A 20,788-nucleotide genomic window follows, 5' to 3' on the forward strand; every position below is an offset into this window, starting at 1 on the left:
TAATGTCTCCCAGTTTAATATTTCTGAAGGTTCTTCCAGTCATAGTGCCCAGCTGGAACGTGCACATTTTCCTTTTTGTAATTCTGAGGGGATGGGAATAAACAGGCTGTGAGAGAACACACTTTTCTGCAGGAGCTGAGAGACTTTGTTAGCTGGTGGCTTTCCTTTCTTTCCTTTCCTTTTCTTTTTTGGCAAATCACTTATAACAGTGGTCGGCAAACTCATTCGTCCACAGAGCCAAATATCAACAGGACAATGATTGAAATGTCTTTTGAGAGCCACATTTTTTAAACTTAAACTTCTTCTAACACCACTTCTTCAACATAGACTTGCCCAGGCCATGGCATTGTGTGGAAGAGCCACACCCAAGGGGCTCGGGAGCCACAGTTTGCCGACCACGGGCTCAGAACATAGTCAACCTCTCTCAAATGTGATCTGCAGTCTCCTCACTGCGGTCCCTGTAGCCGGGGCCCCTCTGTGGAACTGAAGGGCGCAGACAGATAATGTGGACGGACACCCATTTATCGTTCAGGATTCAGAGTTCTCAGTGAGTTTAAGGAATTGGAGCGCGATCGGGAAGGTGGGGAATCATCCTCTACGTCGTCCTAATGCCTGGTTTCCTCATCTCCGATCATTTGTAAATGACACCCCGCTAGTTCCGGGCAGGCCTGGCAGCACAGCGTTGACGGGGACTCAGGGCTGAGAGCACCAGGGGAGGAGCTCTATGAATGTCAACAACGACACACATTATCTCCCCCGTTTGGAGGACAAGAGGGCGGGCATCGTACAGGGCTGGCACGATCCAATTACCGAAAAGTGCTGGGTGGCGTATTTCTTCACCATCGCATGAGACCAGGGATTTCAGTGACAGAATCGTGGAAGGAAAGAGGCCAGCGACCCCGAGGAAATGCTGGCATGATTAGAATGTTATTAGTGGATTTAGATGCAAGTCTGGAATTTAATAAAAAGGGGGTGTGTGTCCAATGTGCGGGTGTGTGGACAGTGAATCATGGGAAATAGTCCGAAAGTGGGACTTTCCTCCTATCAGAAGGAGGGAACACAGCGTCGCTGAGTGGGAAATGACCCCAATGGCCCCAGTGGGAGGGCAGGAATGTTTGTGTTGATGTGTCTCCTGGGTCAATCAATCAAACTCACCCCCTTTTATTTTTCTGTTTTTTAAATATATTTTATTGATTTTTTACAGAGAGGAAGAGAGAGAGAGTTAGAAACACCGATGAAAGAGAATCATCCATCAGCTGCCTCTTCCACACCCCCTACTGGGATGTGCCTGTAACCAAGGTACATGCCCTCGACCTGACTCGAACCTGGGACCCTTCAGTCCGCAGGCCGACGCTCTATCGATCACACCCCCTTTTATAAACCGTGTTTGGGGCTGTTGTACTGAAGGGGATTCTCTGAGTCTTTCTCCTTTGAGAAGGTGAACACAGTTTCGAAGCCGGCTTTACAGTTACATTCTCATCGTGGGATTCCGTGGTCTGATGGGGCGGAGCGAGGGGGCGGGGAGGAGACTGAGGACAGAGATGGAGAGGGGGCAGTCCCTGGACAGCTCCGTGGGGGCGGGGACGATCGAGAAAGGTCGCCCACAATGAGGTCTCACTTCCTCTTAAAGATGTGGTCACGTGCCCTTGCCAGTGGTTCCAGAGCACGTTTTGGTGCGGCTCTGTCTGCCTTTAGGATAACAGGAGGCATCGGTCCTCCCTCAGGAAGCGCGGGAGGAACAGCATGCTTCCTGGCCAGGCGTCCTCGCTCACCTGTGTCTGCACCTTCCCCACTCCTGGGCCTGAGAGAGCCCTCGGTTGTGTGGTCGTGTTTTCATCTCTGCTTCTCCTTTCTAGGCCCTGAGAATCCCGGCATACCTTCAATTTGGAAATCTAATTCCACTGCTGTTAACTGTGGGGCAGGAGAATCCCCAGGCCTCTCTCCCCTTTCCAGCCCAGGCAGACCTGGCCGGCGCTGCAGGTTTGGGCTCAGACTCTCCCAAACAGGGCCTGGCAGCAAAGCGGGTGCGATGGCATGAGGCGTGCCTGACTCAGTGTGAGAACACAGACACCTGAAAGGGCGTTAGAGAGAAATGAGCTGAAAAGAATCACTGAATTGTTAACGATCAATGATAGATCTAGGCAATGAGATGACTTAGTCATCCATGAAGTTGTATACTGGTATTATTTTCATAATTTTTGTAATTTTGGGAAAGACATTTTACATGGAACTGACAGGAATCTCAGAGGGCAGGTGGTGGGGACAGGGGTTGAGGGAGAAATTAACCAGAGAACCTGTATGCGTATTTGCACAGCCCATGGACAGGGACAGTGGGGTGGTGAAGGCCTGGGAGGGGGGTTCCGGTGAAGGGGGTGCGTGGAAAAAAAGGGGGACATGTGTAATACTTTCAACAATAAAGATACATTTTAAAAAGCGGGAGGAAAGGGGGACATGTGTAATATTTCCAACCATAGAGATTAAATAAGTAAACAAATAAAATACAAGGTCAAAAACATTTTACATGTTGATTCTCTGTTACATTTGGCATCAGTGAAAGGTTGTCTTCCGTTTGTTTAAGAAAAATGACGTAATCCACGTAGCTGTAAAAACGTGCCATGATGAGCCCCCAAAGTCCTTAGCCGATGGAAGCAGCTCCCGGGATGGTGGCACCAGTGAGCGGTGAGTGTGGCTCAGGTGCTGATGCCCTGAGGGGCAGGGAGCAGACTGGGGCCAAGGTCACCCAGAGAGCTCCCCTGTAATGTAGCAGGAGAAGGAAAGAGCCTCCATCTGCGGGGCTGAGGGCCTGAGGCTGGATTCCTCCCCCCACCCCCACCACCCCCCCGGAGGCCTCAGCATTGGCTGCCCAGCTCCCCTAACCCCAGGAGGAGGTGTTTGCTGGTTTAAGGCCTCAGGTGGGTCAGATGAGGCTGCCTTATGAGATTTCCAAACCGCACCTAGCAGTGAGCAAGCTGTTGTCATGCTTTAAATGCTTGTGAAGGTGAGCAGGTGACTTCAGTGGTGTCCCTGGTGGCCACGTGTTTGCACGTGGCGGTGAGTCATTTCGGTGGGGTGGTGGGGCCTGGGGGGTGCAGGCGGCAGGCAGCTCCCTGTGAGCTGGAAGCCCTGGTGGGAGCTGTGGGTGAGCACTGATGGGGAGGATTCCTCCCGCCGCCTGTGCTTAGAGGTGGCGAGTGCGCGCTGGGACCAGCAGGCCGCATGCTCTCCTGGGCAGTGCTCGCTGGAGGTGGTCTCCCCTGAGGCCGGGGCTGCCCACGGGGGGCGGTGAGGACTCCCAGGCCGGCAGCTCTCATTGTGGGGTGGTGGTTCCTCGGGGGAGCTGCGATGGAGAAGGGAACCTGACACCACATCCATCCGGGATGTTCGGGGAACAAGGGGCTCCCCATCTAAAAAAGAAGGCTGTGCCCTGGCCGGCGGCTCAGTGGTCAGAGCGCTGGTGCTCGGACTGAAGGGTCTCGGGTTCGATTCCCAGTCAAGGGCATGTACCTGGTTGCAGGCTCCATCCCCAGCCCTGATTGAGGTGTGGGCGGGAGGCAACCAATCGATGTGTCTCTCTGTCTCCCCATCCCTCCCACGCTCTCTAAAAATCAATGGAACAAGTACCCTAGGTGGGGACTAACAAGGACGTAGGGCTGCTGGGCAAAACCAGCCAGCGCTTCCCTGACCCCCTGACTGCGTGTGTGAAGTACACGTATCGTAAACCCACAGAGTCCAACGAACATGCACACGGTCCATGTTCTCCTGCTGCAGAGATGGCTGGACAAGCACCGGTGGGGACACGGAGGCTGGGACACGGAGCCCGGGGCTCACCCTGCCACTGGGAAACGGGCACAGGCTCAGCCCACGGGCTCCTGTGAGGACTCAGGACAAGGGGATGGGACGGACGTGGAGCACTGGTTTGGACCGGTGGACTTCCCGCCCGGCACCTGGCACCTGGGCTCTCGAGTGGGGTCAGGGAGTGTGGGCACCGGCGTGCTGCACCTGCACCCGCATCCCAGGGCGGCCCAGCGCCTCTGACCGGCCTCAGCACAGTGGTGGGAGGCAGGTCGAGGCCTGTGGCTGCGGCACTCCCTTTGCTGAGAAGGGAGAAGCCCTGGGTGTCACTCAGGTCCCCGAGAGGCCGGCGAGCAGGTAGAATAGGGAACAAAACACACCCTGACCGTCTGCCCCATAACAGTGTGTCCCCAAAGCTCCGGACCCGGGGCTGTGCGCAGGAACCCGGGGTGTGCGCAGGAACCCGGGCTGTGCGCGGGAACCCGGGCTGTGCGCAGGAACCGGGGGCTGTGCGAGCCCCGGGGGCTGTGCGAGGGAACCCGGGGCTGTGCGCGGGAACCCGGGGCTGTGCGCGGGAACCTGGCTGTGCGCGGGAACCCGGGGCTGTGCGCAGGAACCTGGCTGTGCGCGGGAACCCGGGGCTGTGCGCGGGAACCCGGGCTGTGCGCAGGAACCCGGGGCTGTGCGAGCCCCGGGGGCTGTGCGAGGGAACCCGGGGCTGTGCGCGGGAACCCGGGGCTGTGCGCGGGAACCCGGGGCTGTGCGCGGGAACCCGGGGCTGTGCGCGGGAACCTGGCTGTGCGCGGGAACCCGGGGCTGTGCGCGGGAACCCGGGGCTGTGCGCGGGAACCCGGGGCTGTGCGCAGGAACCGGGGGCTGTGAGCAGGAACCGGGGGCTGTGAGCAGGAACCGGGGGCTGTGCGCAGGAACCCGGGGTGTGCGCAGGGACCCGGGGCTGTGCGCGGGAACCTGGGGCTGTGCGCAGGGACCTGGGGCTGTGCGCGGGAACCCGGGGCTGTGCGCGGGAACCCGGGGCTGTGCGCAGGAACCTGGCTGTGCGCGGGAACCCGGGGCTGTGCGCAGGAACCTGGCTGTGCGCGGGAACCCGGGGCTGTGCGCGGGAACCCGGGGCTGTGCGCGGGAACCCGGGGCTGTGCGCAGGAACCTGGCTGTGCGCGGGAACCCGGGGCTGTGCGCAGGAACCTGGCTGTGCGCGGGAACCCGGGGCTGTGCGCGGGAACCCGGGGCTGTGCGCGGGAACCCGGGGAGGCGGCCACACTCCCAGGTTCGGGAACGTGTGTTCCGTTTCAGGGATGATTCCATCGTGACTTGGAAAGGCAGCATCAGGGTTTCCAGAAAATGCCCTGGGGTTTTGTTCCTTTAAACGCCACCTGGCTGCTTCGCTCACACCCGCTCACGGCTCCCTGAAGGAAAGGCCAGCCTCCCGCCTCAGGAGCAGATCTTCCTCAGGGATGCCGTGAGCCAGGTGTTTCGGTTTGTTTTCCAGAGAGAGCTACGTTTTGCTTTGTTTTGTGGAATTATCTTTGGCTAATTTCCAAGATATGGTCCCTAAGGCCTTCTTCTGGAGGGACTCCCTGGCGGGAAATGCCCCGCCCTCGGGCCCATCACAGGCTGTCCTGCCCAGGACCCTGAGGATGAAGCTGGACTCGCCCTGGGAAGTCAGGGGGGCGGAGGTGGTCTCAGGGAGCCGTGAACGTGGAGGTGCCTCATTCCCCTGCTGGGAGCCAGCCCGCAGCTCATCCAGTCAACCAGGGGCTGACCTCCGCGGCAGAGGGGTGACTGCCATCACCACCGACACACAGTCCCACGCACTGGATCCACGGCCTTTTCATAAATTATATATATTCATATATTTTATTGACTTGAGAGAGAGAGAAACATTCATGATGAAAGACAATCATAGATATCTGCCTCTTGCATGTCCCACACTGGGGGTGGAGCCTGCAACCCAGGCCTGTGCCCTGACCGGGAATCAAACCGTGACCTCCTGGTGCATAGGTCGGTGCTCAATAAAAATGTATATTTATTGTAAATAATATGAGAAAAAATTCAGGCTCAGCTAAGGTGGTTAGAGAGACAACGGACTTTAAAATGGCAGTAAAGCTACAAGCAAATTGTCGTTGGTAAGGCAGTAAGCCCCACACTTAGCCCACGGCCCGGGAACCACTTCAGGCACTGGGCCTGGGACGGGCCTGGGCGTTCGGTCTCCTGCAGGTCTCCGAGGGTCTCCCTGGGTAGCCTCGGCACATCCCACCCGCCGAGCTGACGGAAGGTCCTCTCAGGACACTGATCTCATTGGTAAGCACTGGGCCCCGCAGACCACTGCTGACTTGGAGGCCTTGGCCAGCCTCCCTCCGCTCACCGTGGGCACTGGGTTGCCCGGACAGGCGAGGCGGGGCTGTTAGTATTGCCAGGAACATGCGTTTGGCAGCGTCTGGCTTTACAGAGGTTTCCTTTCAGGCAATGAGCTCACTGGAATAAGACTGAATTCGGTGATTTTTTCCCCCCTAATTTACTTAAAATATACACTTGACATTTTAACTAAACCGTCGTTTGAAAGAGAGTTGACATTTTGAAATCACGAGCCCTGTGGGTGATGGAGGCTCAGCGTAAGGAAGCTAGCAGCGCCGTCCCCTGGAGCCTGCCTCACTCCTGCATGTGGATGCGTGGGCCCGAGGCTGCTGTGCGTGTGGACCACATGGGCCCGAGGCTGCTGTGCGTGTGGACCACGTGGGCCCGAGGCTGCTGAGTGTGTGGACGCGTGGGCTCGAGGCTGCTGTGCGTGTAAAGCGTGTGGGCCTGAGGCTGCTGTGTGTAAAGCGTGTGGGCCAGAGGCTGCTGTGCATGTGGATCGTGTGGGCCGGAGGCTGCTGTGTGTAAAGGGTGTGGGCCTGAGACTGCTGTGTGTAAAGCGTGTGGGCCGCAGGCTGCTGTGTGTGTGGACCGTGTGTGTGGACCATGTGGGCCGGAGGCTGCTGTGTGTAAAGCGTGTGGGCCTGAGGCTGCTGTGTGTGTGGACCATGTGGGCCGGAGGCTGCTGTGCGTGTGGATGTGTGCGCCCGAGGCTGCTGCCTGCTGGGCTGATGGTCACTGGTCTCTGATGCTCTCCTTCCGCCGCCCCCACCCCCCCAAAAAAAAAAAAAATCCCGGTAGCTGCCTGGGAGCGGGGACCTGAGGTCCAGGGGAGCGGCGCCGCCCAGTGGGGTCCCCAGTGCAGTGCATCCGAGTCCTTTGCTGTGAGAAGACTTGCTCAGTTCCAGAGCTCCTGTTTCTACCGGATGAGGGCGTCTGAGAATGTGGGGGCGTCCCACAGCCCCTCTGCTCCCCTGGGAACCACTCACCTCTCAGGGGCCTGCCCATAGGCGCACACTCTGGGCTGAGAGGGGACCACTTCCTCCAACAGGACACACAGAAGACGGGGCTCCGAGGACAGCAGGGCTCCTCCAGAGAGAGGCGGACAGAGAGGCGTGTGGACGCAGCAGCCGTGGCCCTTTCCCGAGAGGAAATGGAGTTCTCCTCCCGGCTCTCCAGCCCCCTGGCCTGTTAAGCATCCTCTTCCTCCTTGTCCAGGACGCAGCAGGGCGTGGGTGCCGCCCTGAGGCTCTGGATGGGATGCCATGGGCCGTTTTCCTCAGTGAGTTCAGGCGGGGAGGGTAGGAGGCTCAGCCCAGGGTAAGCAGCCTCCTCCCGCCCAGTGCACAGGCCAGCTTCGGTTTTAGGGAAATTTGGGGCAGAAAACAGATGGTAAAGGACATATGAGCATCTGTGACTGGATTCCTGTTCCAGTCACTCGGTGTTTAAATACATCCCTCACCCTCTAAAGGGCTCATTGCCCGGTCCCAGGGAGGGAAGAGGCAGTTGGGTGCTCCAGGAGGCAGTAGGGGGGTGGAGGGCTGGGAGGAGAGAAATGGGGCGTGGACGCCGTCTTTTCTCCTTCCTTGTTTTCATAACCCCACGTGGCTGGCACCCGGGTTAGGTATCGCCGAGAGCGAGTGGCCGCAGAGAGAGGCAGCCGCGGCCAGGCGGGCAGGGAGAGTGGCGATGGAAGCTGGAAGGAGGTGCTCTGCACACTCCCCGCGGCTGTGGAGAAGCCGCTTCCTTCCAGCAGCTCAGAGAAGCCAGAGCAGCCCCCTGGTCTGCGGGGTCTGCGTCCACCCACACCAGCTGTTCCCGGACAGTGGGGGGCCACTCAGAGGTCCCAGGGCCTTGGGGAGGAGCGTGGGGGAGGTGACCCACAGCCTCCAGCCCCTCATCCGTCAGGAGCAGGGAGGGAGCCGCCGGCCATTTTTACAGACTCCGCATCCTTCTGGTGGAGAAACGGCTATAAACATTGGATCCTCACACCCAGCTCCCCGAGGTCCTTTGGGACCGAGGAGGAGGATGAGAGCACCTCATTGGGGCCCCAGGTTCGAGCCCCTGAGGGGGGTCTGTTCCCCCGCCGAGAAAATCCTGGCCCATCTCCGATAGACACTGTCTCTCTCCCTGCTTGGTCACTGACTGGTTTCTTTCTTCAACATTTGTCATTTTAAAAAAACATATGTTTTTATTCATTTCAGAGAGAAAGGGAGAGGGAGAGAGAAAACATTTCCCTAATGTGAGAAAAAATGGGTCTGCTGCCTCCTGCATGCCCCTGTTAGGGATGGAGCCCACAACCCGGGCCTGGGCCCTGACTGGGAATGGAACCGACACTTCTCGGTTCCTAGACTGATGCCCAGCCACTGGCCCACACTGGCCGGCATTTACCACTTCCAAGTATGGTTTTGCCCGTGCTTTGTTACACCTAGGCCCTTATTTTATCTTTCTTGGTCATAAATGCCCTCCGAGCTTTCTCCCTGGTGCCTAGAAGTTCAGCGCCACCACAGTGGGGGTTCATCATATGAGCTTTGGGGGAAGGTGACCCTTCAGTCCTTGGCAGTAGGCTTCTAGGCACCCTCCTGCGCCTGGAGAGTCTGTTGGGGTAGTGTAATGGCTGCAAGTAGCTCAGGTTTTCTCCTTCAGAGAGGATATGCCGTGTGGTCTGTTTACTAAGCAAGTGGCCCCATTTAGCTAAGTTGACAAAGGTACAAATGTACGTGGGTAGTCTTTGTAGCAGACTCTTGTTGTGATTGTTTTTTTTTGTCTTTGGTGTTATCTAGTAATATTTGCTATCTGATTCCTAATGTCAGAAATGTGTATCTCCTCCCGCCCCCTCCTTATTTTGTCGGTCTTGCAAAATGTTTGTTGATTTTATCAATATTGTCAAAAGACTTGTAGGTTTTTAAAACTGCTTTTCTCTATTGACTCTCTGCTTTCCGTTTTGATTGATTCTGCATTGGTGCTTCCTTTCTCGCCTTCTGTGTGCTTCAGGCTGATTCCATCCTTCCTTTTCCGCATTCTGGAGAAGGGAGCTTGGATTATTTCCTCTTTTCTGGTGTCCTTTGGTGCTCTTCGTCTTTCTCCCAGCCCTGCCTACCGAGTCCACCTGGGAGGTCTTGCCTGTGTTTCCCCGGAGACGCTCTCTCTGCTGCCTGGGTGGCTCAGCCAGGGGCTGGCTAGTGAGGGCGAGTGTCCCTCATGTTCCTCTCCATCCGTTCTCGTCTGGAGGCTGCAGGCTGCGGAGACTGCAGTCAGGTTCAGTGCCTTGGATGGCACAGCGGGGACTTCCCCTGTGGGGCTGGGGCCCTGGCTGACCTCTAGCATCGGAGGTCCCGGTTCAGACCACAGGAACCCACAGGTCTGTGCCCAGCGCTTGATGAGCAAACGTTGGAGACGATACACGTGTAAAGCGTCTCTTTGACCTTTCACAAGGCTGGTAACGCATAAAAGGATGATGATGTCACGACACGTGCTCTCGCAATCTGAGCACTGACCTCACCCTTGGGAACATTTGGAAGTAGATCCACACCGAGTGACACGTGAGAGACATGCCTTGCAATTCAAAAGATATGTCAGGCCTAAACCGGTGTGGCTCAGTGGATAGAGCATCGGCCTGTGGACTGAAAGGTCCCAGGTTCGATTCCGGTCAAGGGCATGTACCTTGGTTGCGGGCACATCCCCAGTAGGAGGTGTGCAAGAGGCAGCTGATGGATGATTCTGTCACTGATGTTTCTAACTCTCTATCCCTCTCTCTTCCTCTCTGTAAAAAAATCAATAAAATATATTTTTTTAAAAAATGATGTGTCAGGAAATCCAAACACTTAACAGCGATGGCTTTGATCCCTGCTCAAGGTCGTGGTGACTGGTTATGGCTGCGTGACTGGCAGGTTCCCTTTTGGAGAGAAGCTGTGATGGCTTCCCAGAAGAGAGTCCGAACACGCACATGGCCTGTCCGAGAAGACAGCCCGTCTCCTAGCCCAGGAGAGGGCAGCACACTCAGAGGCAGGCGCAGGGGCCGCTGGTTTCATGGTGCTCCCTCGAGGAGCCCATGGAGTCTTCAGTCCCGGTGTTTTCTTTATGTCGCTGGCTTAGGTATGGTAAGGTGACCAGACGTCCCGCTTTTGGTGGGACAGTCCCGATTTTTAACAATTTTTCTCACGCCCCAAGGCATTTTAAAAAAGTCCCGATTTTCTTTCCAAAAATTGGGATTTTTTTACTTTTACTTTTTATTTTATTTTATTGGTTTTGTACAGAGAGGAAGGGAGAGAGATGGAGAGAAGCATCGATGAGAGAGAGTCATCAATCAGCTTCCTCTTGCACATCGCCTACTGGGAATGTGCCCACAACCAAGGTACATGCCCTTCACCAGAATCGAATCCGGAACTCTTCAGTCCCCAAGCTGACGCTCTATCCACTGAGCCAAACCGGTTTCAGCCAAAAATCGGGACTTCTTTAAAACACCGCGAGACACGGGGCAATTGTTAAAAATCGGGGCAGTCCAGGCGGGTGGGCCTTCTGGTCACCTTAGGGCAGGGGTCTGCAACCTTTAAGACATAAAGAACGACTTGGACCAGTTTCCGAAGGAAAAAAAAAAAAAACCTGGGAGCTGCAAAACCATTGCGACATTTAAAACAAATATAACACTGCATATATTGTTTCTTACCTTGATGCTATATACTGGATCGTGCAGTTAGCTGTCAATCTGAAGAAAATAAGGACTTTTTCACTTAACAATTTAAAATATATTTTTGCAAATTAATAGCTAATTAAAATATTTAATTTACCTGGTTAATGGGATTTTTGCTCCTGAACCTCAGTGCACAGTGTCAGCACATCAGGGCTGTAAGACGTTACCTTCGTATTCACACGGGCTTGCAAGTTGTCGGAGCCGCGGTAAAGCTTCCAAAGAGCTGCATGTGGCTCTGGAGCCACAGGTTGCCGACACCTGCCTTAGGGTATGACCTCTTCAAGAAAAGAACATTCTCAAAGGGGGTTCAAGTGGACAAGCTCGGTGACCGGAGGTGCTCAGTTCCCCAGCGATGTCTCCCGCACAGGCCCTGGGACTGTCCACCGGGTCTCAGATGCACACACCGCTGCGGATGGAGCAGTTGGCTGTGCTTGTTAACCAGCCTCGGCGGCATGTTCCCACTGGTAACCGCTCCCTGTGTTTCTCTGATTGCAGGCTGTCGGGGTTCCAGCTGCCCTCCTCCATCGTGAGCTCTGGCTCCATCCTCACGCTGTGGTTCACCACCGACTTCGCCGTGAGCGCCCAGGGCTTCCGGGCCCTGTATGAAGGTAGGACACCCCGTCCACGCACGGTGCCCCCGGGGCGGGGCCCACGGCTCACGCCGGCCATGCTCGGTTACAGGTTTCAGTGTGAATGTCAATCTCAGCGGCTTACTTGTCTGAATCGGGAGCAACCCATTGCAGATTGGAGAATATACCCTTTGCTATAACTGCCAATAATTTTTAAGAAAAGAGTTGTGTGTATAATTTTCCGTTATTGCTAGAACTCTTTTTTTGATGGGAAAAGTGGTTTTTCTGGTGATGTGGGGAAGTCTGGAGAAGTCTGAGTTCTAAGGGACAGAGTCCCTATGGCGCGGAGAATGTATTCTCACTACAGCGGAGTTCTCCTGAAAAGGTTGCTGCACCAGAACACTGGTGGTGCCTGCATAGAGGGAGTTCTTTCGAGCGAGTGTTTGTTTTCAAAGTTGAAACTGTTCACGGAGACGGTGGTTGTGGTTTTACGGTAGGGGTGTCGAACTCAATCAGAGAAGGGGCCAAAATCTAAAATCCAGCCTAAATCGCGGGCCGAATGGTTTACTGAACAGTCATAAACTGTCATTGTGATGGAAATGCAGCGGAGTGCAGTGATAACAGCGTGGTGCGGGCCGCATTGCAAGGCCTGGCGGGACGGATTTGGCCCGCGGGCCTTGTGTTTGACACATGTGTTTTACGGTCTGGCCATCGGCAGGCCTCGGGGTTTGTTTTGTTTGTGTTCGGATTTGGGTCTTGGGCCTTTGGGTGCGTGAAATTGGTTTGACTCTCTCGGAGCAAAGAGGCCGTGCCGGGGGAATGCCTCAGGTGGCACAGCGCTCCGCCAGAAGCCGGACCCGGGACCCTGTGTGCGTGAGCGCCAGCATGGGCCGTGCCCGCTGCTTTCAGAAAGAAGTCGTGCCGTTTCTTTCCTGAGTCACAGGCTGTTGTTTGAGATACATACGCTCCCGCGTGAGTGGATGAACAATGGCGGTGGGAGGGTGAGGCCAGTCCCTGGCTGGCACGCACACCTTTGGCCCCGGATGTCCCCTGGGCTCAGGCACGACTCCGTGTTCCTGTGGGAACGGGTGCACTCAGCACAAGGCATCCTTCGCGGGAAATAAAATCAGCACACGCTCTGCCAGAAACTCAGCTGCCACACGATTCCCAGAGAACACAGGGGTGGAATGCCCTCTTCACGCGTGTTTAAACAAACCATTCACCCTTTCCGTTAAAGTTTTATGTGGCAGAACCCTTAGGGTGGCCCAGGGTTCTGACTTCCGTGTCCTCCGGCCTCGATGCTGATGCCTCCCCTGGCACCCTTGGCCTGGAGGACGGACCATCCGTAGGTAGACCAGGGCCTGTTAGGGATGCCGTCTCATTCAGAGGAACCGGCTCCTGTAGATGGGCAGCTGCTCTGCTCTTCAAGTTCACTGCATCCACCCCTCCTGAGGCAGCCTGACTTCTCACCATCTCTCTTTACAAGGAAGGGGTTCTGAGGCCTGTGGGTACCGGAAGCCTGGCCTGTGTGATCAGCCTGTGGTATTCACTGAGAAGGGGCAATGCCCCTCCCCTCCTGGCAGAGCTGACCCAGGATGCAGTGCTTGGCTGGGTTCCTGATCTAAACACTGTGGCCACGCTGGAGAGGAGGGATGGCCAGTGCGCAGTCTCCTGAGCCTTCCTGAGCTGCTGCTGCTGGAATTATGGGGTGTCATGGTGGTGAGGCGGAAAGCCATTGGGGATTGTCTCTGCTGGAAACACCTTTATGAGTTTCTTTAAAAAAATACTAGAAAAATGACTTGAAAAGGGAACAGGGCCTTAAGTGAAAGGTAGTGTTTTTAAAGCGTGGATATTTGGAAAAGCTATTATTGTAAAATTTGCATGAGATAGGGGCATGAAAAGAATATAGTCTCTTTACAAGTGACTGCAAACTCTGTTTTGAAAGAGAAAAGCTAATCAGAAGGTGCTTTGTCAGCAAAACCTAAATTGCAGGGAGTATTAATATCAGTGTTTTAAACGTATTGCTCAATTAGCTTAAGGGCCTCCCGAGAAAACGAGTGTGTCCTCTCTGGAGAAAACCCTAATGATCCTCTAAACAGAAGAATAGAGAGGAGAGAATTTATCCAGAAGAGAGCCAGCCTCCAGCATAAGCACCAGCTATGGATATGCAAATCAGCTCCCGCAGTGAATTTAAATACAATACCACATCAATGTCACTATAAAAAGTGAGATAGTATTATGAACAGTGTGTACAAAATATACCATCTAAACAAAATGTAAAGCAGAGACAATGATAACTGGCAGGAAAAAAGTTAAAATGTTTTTGGGACCGACACACTGAGTCCTTTTGATGCTTCAGATTTCCTTCTGTCCCGTTAGGTTGTACTGGGATGGGATTGCCCTCACATGGTTAATATCAGCCTCACATGGTTAATATCAGCCAAGTAATACAAGGACATGTCGCTGTCTTATTCAAGACAGTCAAGATAAATTTAATTTACTAAAACAACTAAATCAGCATTTACAAATATCATCCACTCTACTCCTTAATCTAATATTATTTTCTTCCAATTAAAAATTAAAATGCATTTAATATTATCAGATTGAGATTTAATTTTTCATTTAAATTTATTCTCTTGGATTAGAGAAAAATCTTTCAAACTTAAATCTGCATGAACAATATACCCTTGGTAAGAAACTTAATCTGGGCACAAACTTTTTAGATTTCTGGCAGTGCTATGGAATAGTTAATATTTACATGAATTATTACCTATACATGGAGCTATTAATCTACAATATATAACGAATATGGAAATGATACATTGAAATAGTCTAATTAATATGTTCAGTCATTGAATTTAACCCTGATAATCAAATAGGAATATTTATAAATTTCACACTAACTTATTAAATATGGAGCCCTTCTGGGTGATAGTAAGTTTGTAGATTGCTGCTAAAATCAACGTATTTTAACACATAAATATGGAATAATGAAATTGAAGTTAAGAACATAATAAGGTGTTTGTAGTAGTTTATATGCTAGTTTCATTGTTAAACATTATCTTTTATGCTAAAACAAAGGATTCACATACGTTTTCTTGGTGAATTTATAGCAGAAAATATTGGGATTGCACCTACTTTGCAATGCAATGGTGCACTCTCACAGATCTTGTGTTTGTCTGTGTACATAAGTGGTACTTATTTCTCTACTAGAGGCCTGGTGCATGAATTTGTATACGTGTGGGGTCCCTCGGCCTGGCCTGTGATCAGAGCTGGCTGGCTGGGGGGAGGAACTGTGGGAGGTTGGCTGTGGGAGTACACTGATCACCAGGGGACAGCTCCTGCATTGAGTGTCTGCCCCCTGGTGGTCAGTGTGCATCATAGTGACTGGTTGACTGGTTGTTCGGTTAACCATCCTAATGGTCACTTAGACTTTTATATATATAGATAACTGTTTGTTGACCTTTCTTCATTAAGGTCTCAAATACTAAAAAAATAAAAATAAAAAAAATTGTTTATCAAGTTTATGATATAAAAAAAAATGTGGGTCAGAAAACAGACATGACACACCAATACATGAGAAATACTGTCATAGGAACATACATGACAAGGCATGGCCATCGTTGACCATGAATCTAGAGATGGTGCTGAGACACCTGAGGCTCAGCTCCCTCCCGTCCTCCATGTCTGCAAGGGGATCGCTCCGTTTCCTTCGCAGCTTGCTCACCAGCGGCCCGCGAACTGAATGTTAGGGGCCCGGGCACCGGTGGTGGAGACCCCAGCTCCCAATCCACGGCCCTGGGTCCGAGGTCTGCTTTACCTCTCAGGGCCGTTCCTTGAGTTAGCATGGATATTTGGAAAAGCTATGTTTCTGTCCTGAATATCCTTTCAAATGTTTCCTAAGCTTTTTGGCGATTTTTAGGCATTGACCTTGGGTTATCGTCTAAAAGTTGAGGTCACAGGTTTTGTGTCTCACCATGTAGGCTAATGTTTTAGAATTTCTCAGGTGAGCCCCGTTGGCTGTGACACTGGCTGGATGTTTCCAGTCTCTGGCAGGAGGCAGTGTCTGTGTGAAATCAGCTTCTATCTGGATAGGAAACTCTGCTCCGTGAGGGAGATGAGGCGTTTTCCTCAGAGCACCTGCTGGCAGCGCAGGGCGGGCTGCAGGGGGCTGGCTCTCCGCCCAGCAGCCAGCAGAGGCGTGTGGGGAACGGCAGCCTCTATGAGGCACGGGGATGGAAATCACATGCGTGTTTGGACATAAAGGCTCGCTTCTGCAATCAGCCTTCGGCAAGGCGGGAGGAAGGCTAAAGTGGATTCATGTTTAAGCCAAAGCTGATAAGAAACAACGGAATCTAGTCTCCTTAAATTTCCTTTAACTGGGCCGGCAGACTCAGACACAGTGTTTAGGAATGGAAACATTTAACCACAAAGGTAGACAGTCAAATATTTTGAATAAAAAGTACTAATTCCACACCCTCAACATTGTTCTTAGCTTCCCCCAGTGCCATCTCTGAGTTTATTGGCCTCCAGTGTCATGAATGAAACCTGTGGGCATCTGGAGCAGGAAGATGTCTTTATGAGCAGAGTACAGGAGACCCACTGAGGGGGGCTGGCATTACTGTGCTGTGTCAGAAACGCGTGCTTGCTGCACAACATTCACCAGCGTGAGGAGGACCATGGCCCGTGAAGATGGCCTGGGAGACTCCCTGGGTCAGAAGATGCTCTTCTAAAAGTTTTCTCTCTCAAGTGTATTTTTATCTAAAATTATTCCTGCTATCAATCACTACATGTGTTCCGTTTACTGAGGTATATGTATCCCTGTGGGTGATAAGAACAAAGAAAGGCAGATATGTAAATGATAGATAGATAGATAGATAGATGGATGATAGGTAGGTACATAGGTAATGACTGAAGAAAGAAGAGAGACAGGTAGATGAAAGATAGATAGATGAGAGGTAGGTGATGTGCCTAGAATGGTATAAACTCCTATACATTTTGTTATTAAATCCTCAGATGGTATCTATGAGTGAAGTAAAATTACCTAATATTATCAGTTAGAGAATGTGAGGGAGTGACCTCAGCAATTTAAATTGCCCAAAGCTCATCTACACTAATAAAAGAGTAACATGCCAATTGACCATACCTTTGTAAGGCCCACCAGCCAATAAAGAGTGAGTATGCAAATTAACCCAACAAAGATGATGGATTAATTTGCATATGCAGGTGCCAAGAGGCTGGGGGCAGGGTGGGATGCTTGTGTCATTGTCATGGTAACGGCACAGGCATTCCGCACCACCCCAGCAGCTCAGGGCCTCTGAGCAGTGCGGGAAGGCAGATAGGTCGCTCTGGCCAGAGCGAAGGTAGTGCCAGCAGCCAAGGGAAGGAAGGCCTATTCTGCATGAGTTTTGTGCACCAGGCCTCTAGTAGCTAATAACCTGCTAATAAGTACTGAAAGCAGCAATTAAACCCATACTTGTCTTTTGTCAGAAATTGTCATTTTTACCAGTCACTACATATCGTTTCATATGCTTGCTTATTTGTGTACACACAGATATGCCAATACACACATGACTGCATGCATATGTGTACATGTGCATACACACAGATCATTACATGTTACACTTGTGCACACACCTGGGTATACATGGTTATGTAAGTGAGCTCACAGATCTGGTCCTTCATTCTTCCTCTCGTTCATCACTGAGCATCGCTGAGCGCCTGCCGGGTCCAGTGCTGGTGGTGGGGGAGAGGAGAGGTGTGGACCTGCAGGGCAGGGGAAGGACAGCGGGGAAGGCGGTGAGCATGTGGAGTGAAGGTGGTGCCAATGGCAGGAATGGGTCAATGTTAACCTGGGAATCCCCCACTGACTCGGCTCAGTTATACACATTCATTTCAGGGGGGCACCTGGCTGGCAGCTCCCTGGCTGCCTTCCCTCCCAGGTCTCCCTGAGTGATGAGCTGGGTGGGCAGGGCCTGTCCCAGTGCTGGGCGGGGCTTCCTCCTGGGCACTTCTTCCCTGGATATATTGAGGTTTCCCTCGGGCACATCCCTCAGGCAGCATTTCCCTTGCTCTGACACCCGTGAATCTGGATTTAAAAGAGCAGCCAGATTATTACCCTTCAAGCTCAAGGCTCTATTTAGAATGTCAGCCCTGATTTCTCTCTTCCCGGAATCGATTATCCAAACCCAGCCTGCATTACAGCGTGGGCCCTGGGGGACACGCCTGGCAGGAGGGAGGGGGTGGCCCGTGCAGAAAGGCAGGGCAGGGACTTAAACTTCTCCTAACACCACGTCTTCAACACAGACTCGCCCAGGCCGTGGTGTTTTGTGGAAGAGCCACACTCAAGGGGCTGGAGAGCCGCAGGCGGCTCGTGAGCCGCGGTTTGCCGACCACGGGTTTGGAACAACCGTGATGTCCATGGTACATGAATGTGAAGACATGTAGGCTGACCCCATTGCAATAAACATACGTTTAAATGTGATGCTTGTGTACACAGCTAGAGACACCTCTGTGTGTACCCATGTAGGTGTCTGCACACACACGTGCACGTGCTCAGAAGAGGTGGGGAGACGGGAATGGTTCGTCTGCAGCACTTCGGGGGGGGATTGCACGATTAGGAGGAGGACTGCTTCGCGTTCCTTTGTCTAATGGCTGCCATGAGCATTGGAAATGTCCGATAATGAACATCCTAAGGAGATGTTTCTAAAGATGATGCGGAAATCAATGAGCTTGAAGGATCTCTGGCTCTTCTTAGAAGCTGGAATGTAAAACCAAGTGATGGAACGTCTCTCGTTTCTAATGCCTGGAGCAGGCACCAGCCCCGCAGCTGAGAACCCGGGAGCGGTGTGTCCCCTAGCGCCCCCCTCAGGACGCGGCAGCCCCGCAGCGGGACGCAGGCAGGTGGCTCCAGGGAAGAGGCCTCAGGGTCCAAGTCAGAATGAGGAGAACTGGCTCTGCCTGCCCCGCGGTCAGCCCCCAGCCGGGAGCCGTGGCTGCATCCCACAATGCATCTCCTCTTGGCCAGGTTTCACGTTGTATACTTCCTACCTGCTCATCCCCAAGGGGTTCTTTCTAACTGCTCATTGATTTCTTTTCTCAATAATGGCCTGTGTCATAGACAGATTATCCCAGGCTTCTATGCATATGCATTCCGTAATATTCTCAGGTAATGTTTGGGAGGGGGGGGGGGAACGGTTATTATCCAAAGAGAACTTTTATAAGCAAAAATGAGGAGACGGAGTGATTGATTTTCATGGCCTCCCTCCTGCTCTCAGTGTCACTGTCCTTGCTGAGGGTACATGAGTGACCGCAGAGCAGACGGCCCTCCGTTCCAGCACCAGAGCCTTGGCTGCCGGCATGGGCTCTGGACTGGACTGGGCTGGAGAACAATACATTACCTGTGTGCACGGGGGCGAGGCCGTGGTTCTGAGGCCTGGAGAGCCCAGTGTGGCCCACCTCACCTCCACAGCCTGGTCTGGGACCCGGATTGGAAGGACACATGGAACCGCAGGCAGGGGGACGGGCGTCACTGTGAACAAAGCAGCCAGCAGCCGGCTGGGCAGGGGCTCCGTATGCACACGCTCAGCCACGGGAGGCCAGTTCCCCACCCTCATGATACATCTATGTGTACAGGTTACACTGGTGCGCCTCGCAGGCAGCACAGTGCTGTGCTGAGCCCGTGCCCTCGCCTGTCCCAGGGCAGAGCGGCCTCTAACAGAGCCACATGCTGATTCCTCCCCCTCCCACTCCTCGCACACGTGGGCATGGCGAGAGGCCTGGACCCCTGCCGTACCCTGGTCAGGGCCCCCATCCAGTTTCCATCCCTGTGTGTGCTCAGACTGAAGGCTGTAGGAAGGAGAGTCCTCCCATCTCAGGAGGCATCTCTTCTGCAGTGCTTCCGGGACACGCCCTCCAACCTCCCCTGAGGAGGATGGGGGGGGGGGGGGCACACAACGGGGTGCTCCGGGAGTAACCTGAAAAGAGTAGCCGTTCAAGCCCTCAGTGCCACTGTAATCGTGAAAGAACACGTTTTTAATTAGGAGCATTCTGACATTAATTGGTGGTTATAAATGTTGTATGGTTGCATGTAATTTGTAGACGCATGTCCCTGGTAAAGGTTTTTCCATTCATCTCTTTATGATGTGTTCTAAATCATCAGCTTGAAGGTCAAGGGGGAGGGGCTTGGTGAGGGAAATAGGACATTTTGGGGGGGAGACCAGCAGGAGACCTGGCTCTGTACCAAGTTAGTCAGTGTCCCTAAGACACAGTCCTGTTAGCCTAAAGTGACCAGAAGCCCCGCTTTTGGCAAGACAGTCCCTTTTTTCTTTTTCTTTTTTTAACAATTTGTCCTGTATCCCGCGAGGCTTTAAAAAAGTCCCGATTTTTGGAAAGAAGGCAAGACAAGCTAGGGAACGGCGGGAGAACAGGAAGGGAATATAATGGCAGCCATGTGGCTATTTAGCCAGGATATGAGTTTTATATTATTTTTGTTAATTTTATAAGTTAAACTTTAATAATAACAAATAATTGTTGAGAACTGATTATCAAGAATTCTTATCAAAGTTCGCATTGTGGATCAGTTGTTAGAATTGTGGAATACAAGCTGTCCCTTCCAGGAACTAATGCTGCGACTGAACGTGTTTTTTCTAAATGGTAAACAAAGTGTGGACATCAGAAAACTCACAATTAAATGTTGAGACTTTGAAAGCCATTTTATGTGTGAAATATAATTTAACAAATTCTTGTGAAAAATTTCATGACCTTTTAAACAACGACTAAAGCAATCTACTAAAAACAATTCACTCAAATGAGAAATATGCCAAAGAATAAAATAATACTATACATAATTTTTTATTTATTATATTTGTAAATTGTACTTACATTGAAATCTAAAAAAAAATACATTACAATATTATTTTTGCATTCTATGAAAATTTTTGTTGTTCCATGTAGACCAAATTTTTAATCAAGAACCCCCACCCCCAACCCTTCCCCCACCCCCACCTCCGGTCAATGGTGTCCTGTTTTACCAACGTTAAAATCTGGTCACCTTAACCTAGAGTCTAGTCACTGCCCTTCCTTAATTATGTGGTCCTGCAAGACCTATTACCTAAACACTCCCACATTACAGAGGCCTAACCCAGGATCCATACACAACCCCCAGATGGGTTATCAGCTCCAGGCCAGGCCTTTAGGTGTGGTCTCACGGCCTCCATCCCAACATGGGGCTTCTTGCAAAGCCCGAGAAAGGTCCAAAGTCTGATCCTTATTTGGGCGACAAAGAACCCAAAGGGATGAAGAGAAAGCTCCCTCCAGATTGGGGCTCAGGCTGTAGACACAGGCTCCCTGAGTCCCGGGGCCA

General features: G+C 52.4%; 1 protein-coding gene across 2 annotated transcripts in view; it reads left to right on the forward strand.

The window, feature by feature from the left end:
* Window positions 1–20,788, forward strand: part of CSMD1 (CUB and Sushi multiple domains 1) — a 605,853-nt gene that overhangs the window by 180,594 nt on the left and 404,471 nt on the right. For both annotated transcript variants that reach the window (XM_045576232.1, XM_045576234.1), the window contains exon 3: window positions 11,351–11,463. In XM_045576232.1, the coding sequence (XP_045432188.1) occupies window positions 11,351–11,463 (113 nt within the window). The remainder of the gene's footprint in view (window positions 1–11,350; window positions 11,464–20,788) is intronic.

This window comes from Pipistrellus kuhlii, unplaced genomic scaffold (assembly GCF_014108245.1).
Source record: "Pipistrellus kuhlii isolate mPipKuh1 unplaced genomic scaffold, mPipKuh1.p scaffold_m20_p_78, whole genome shotgun sequence".
NCBI lineage: Eukaryota > Metazoa > Chordata > Mammalia > Chiroptera > Vespertilionidae > Pipistrellus > Pipistrellus kuhlii.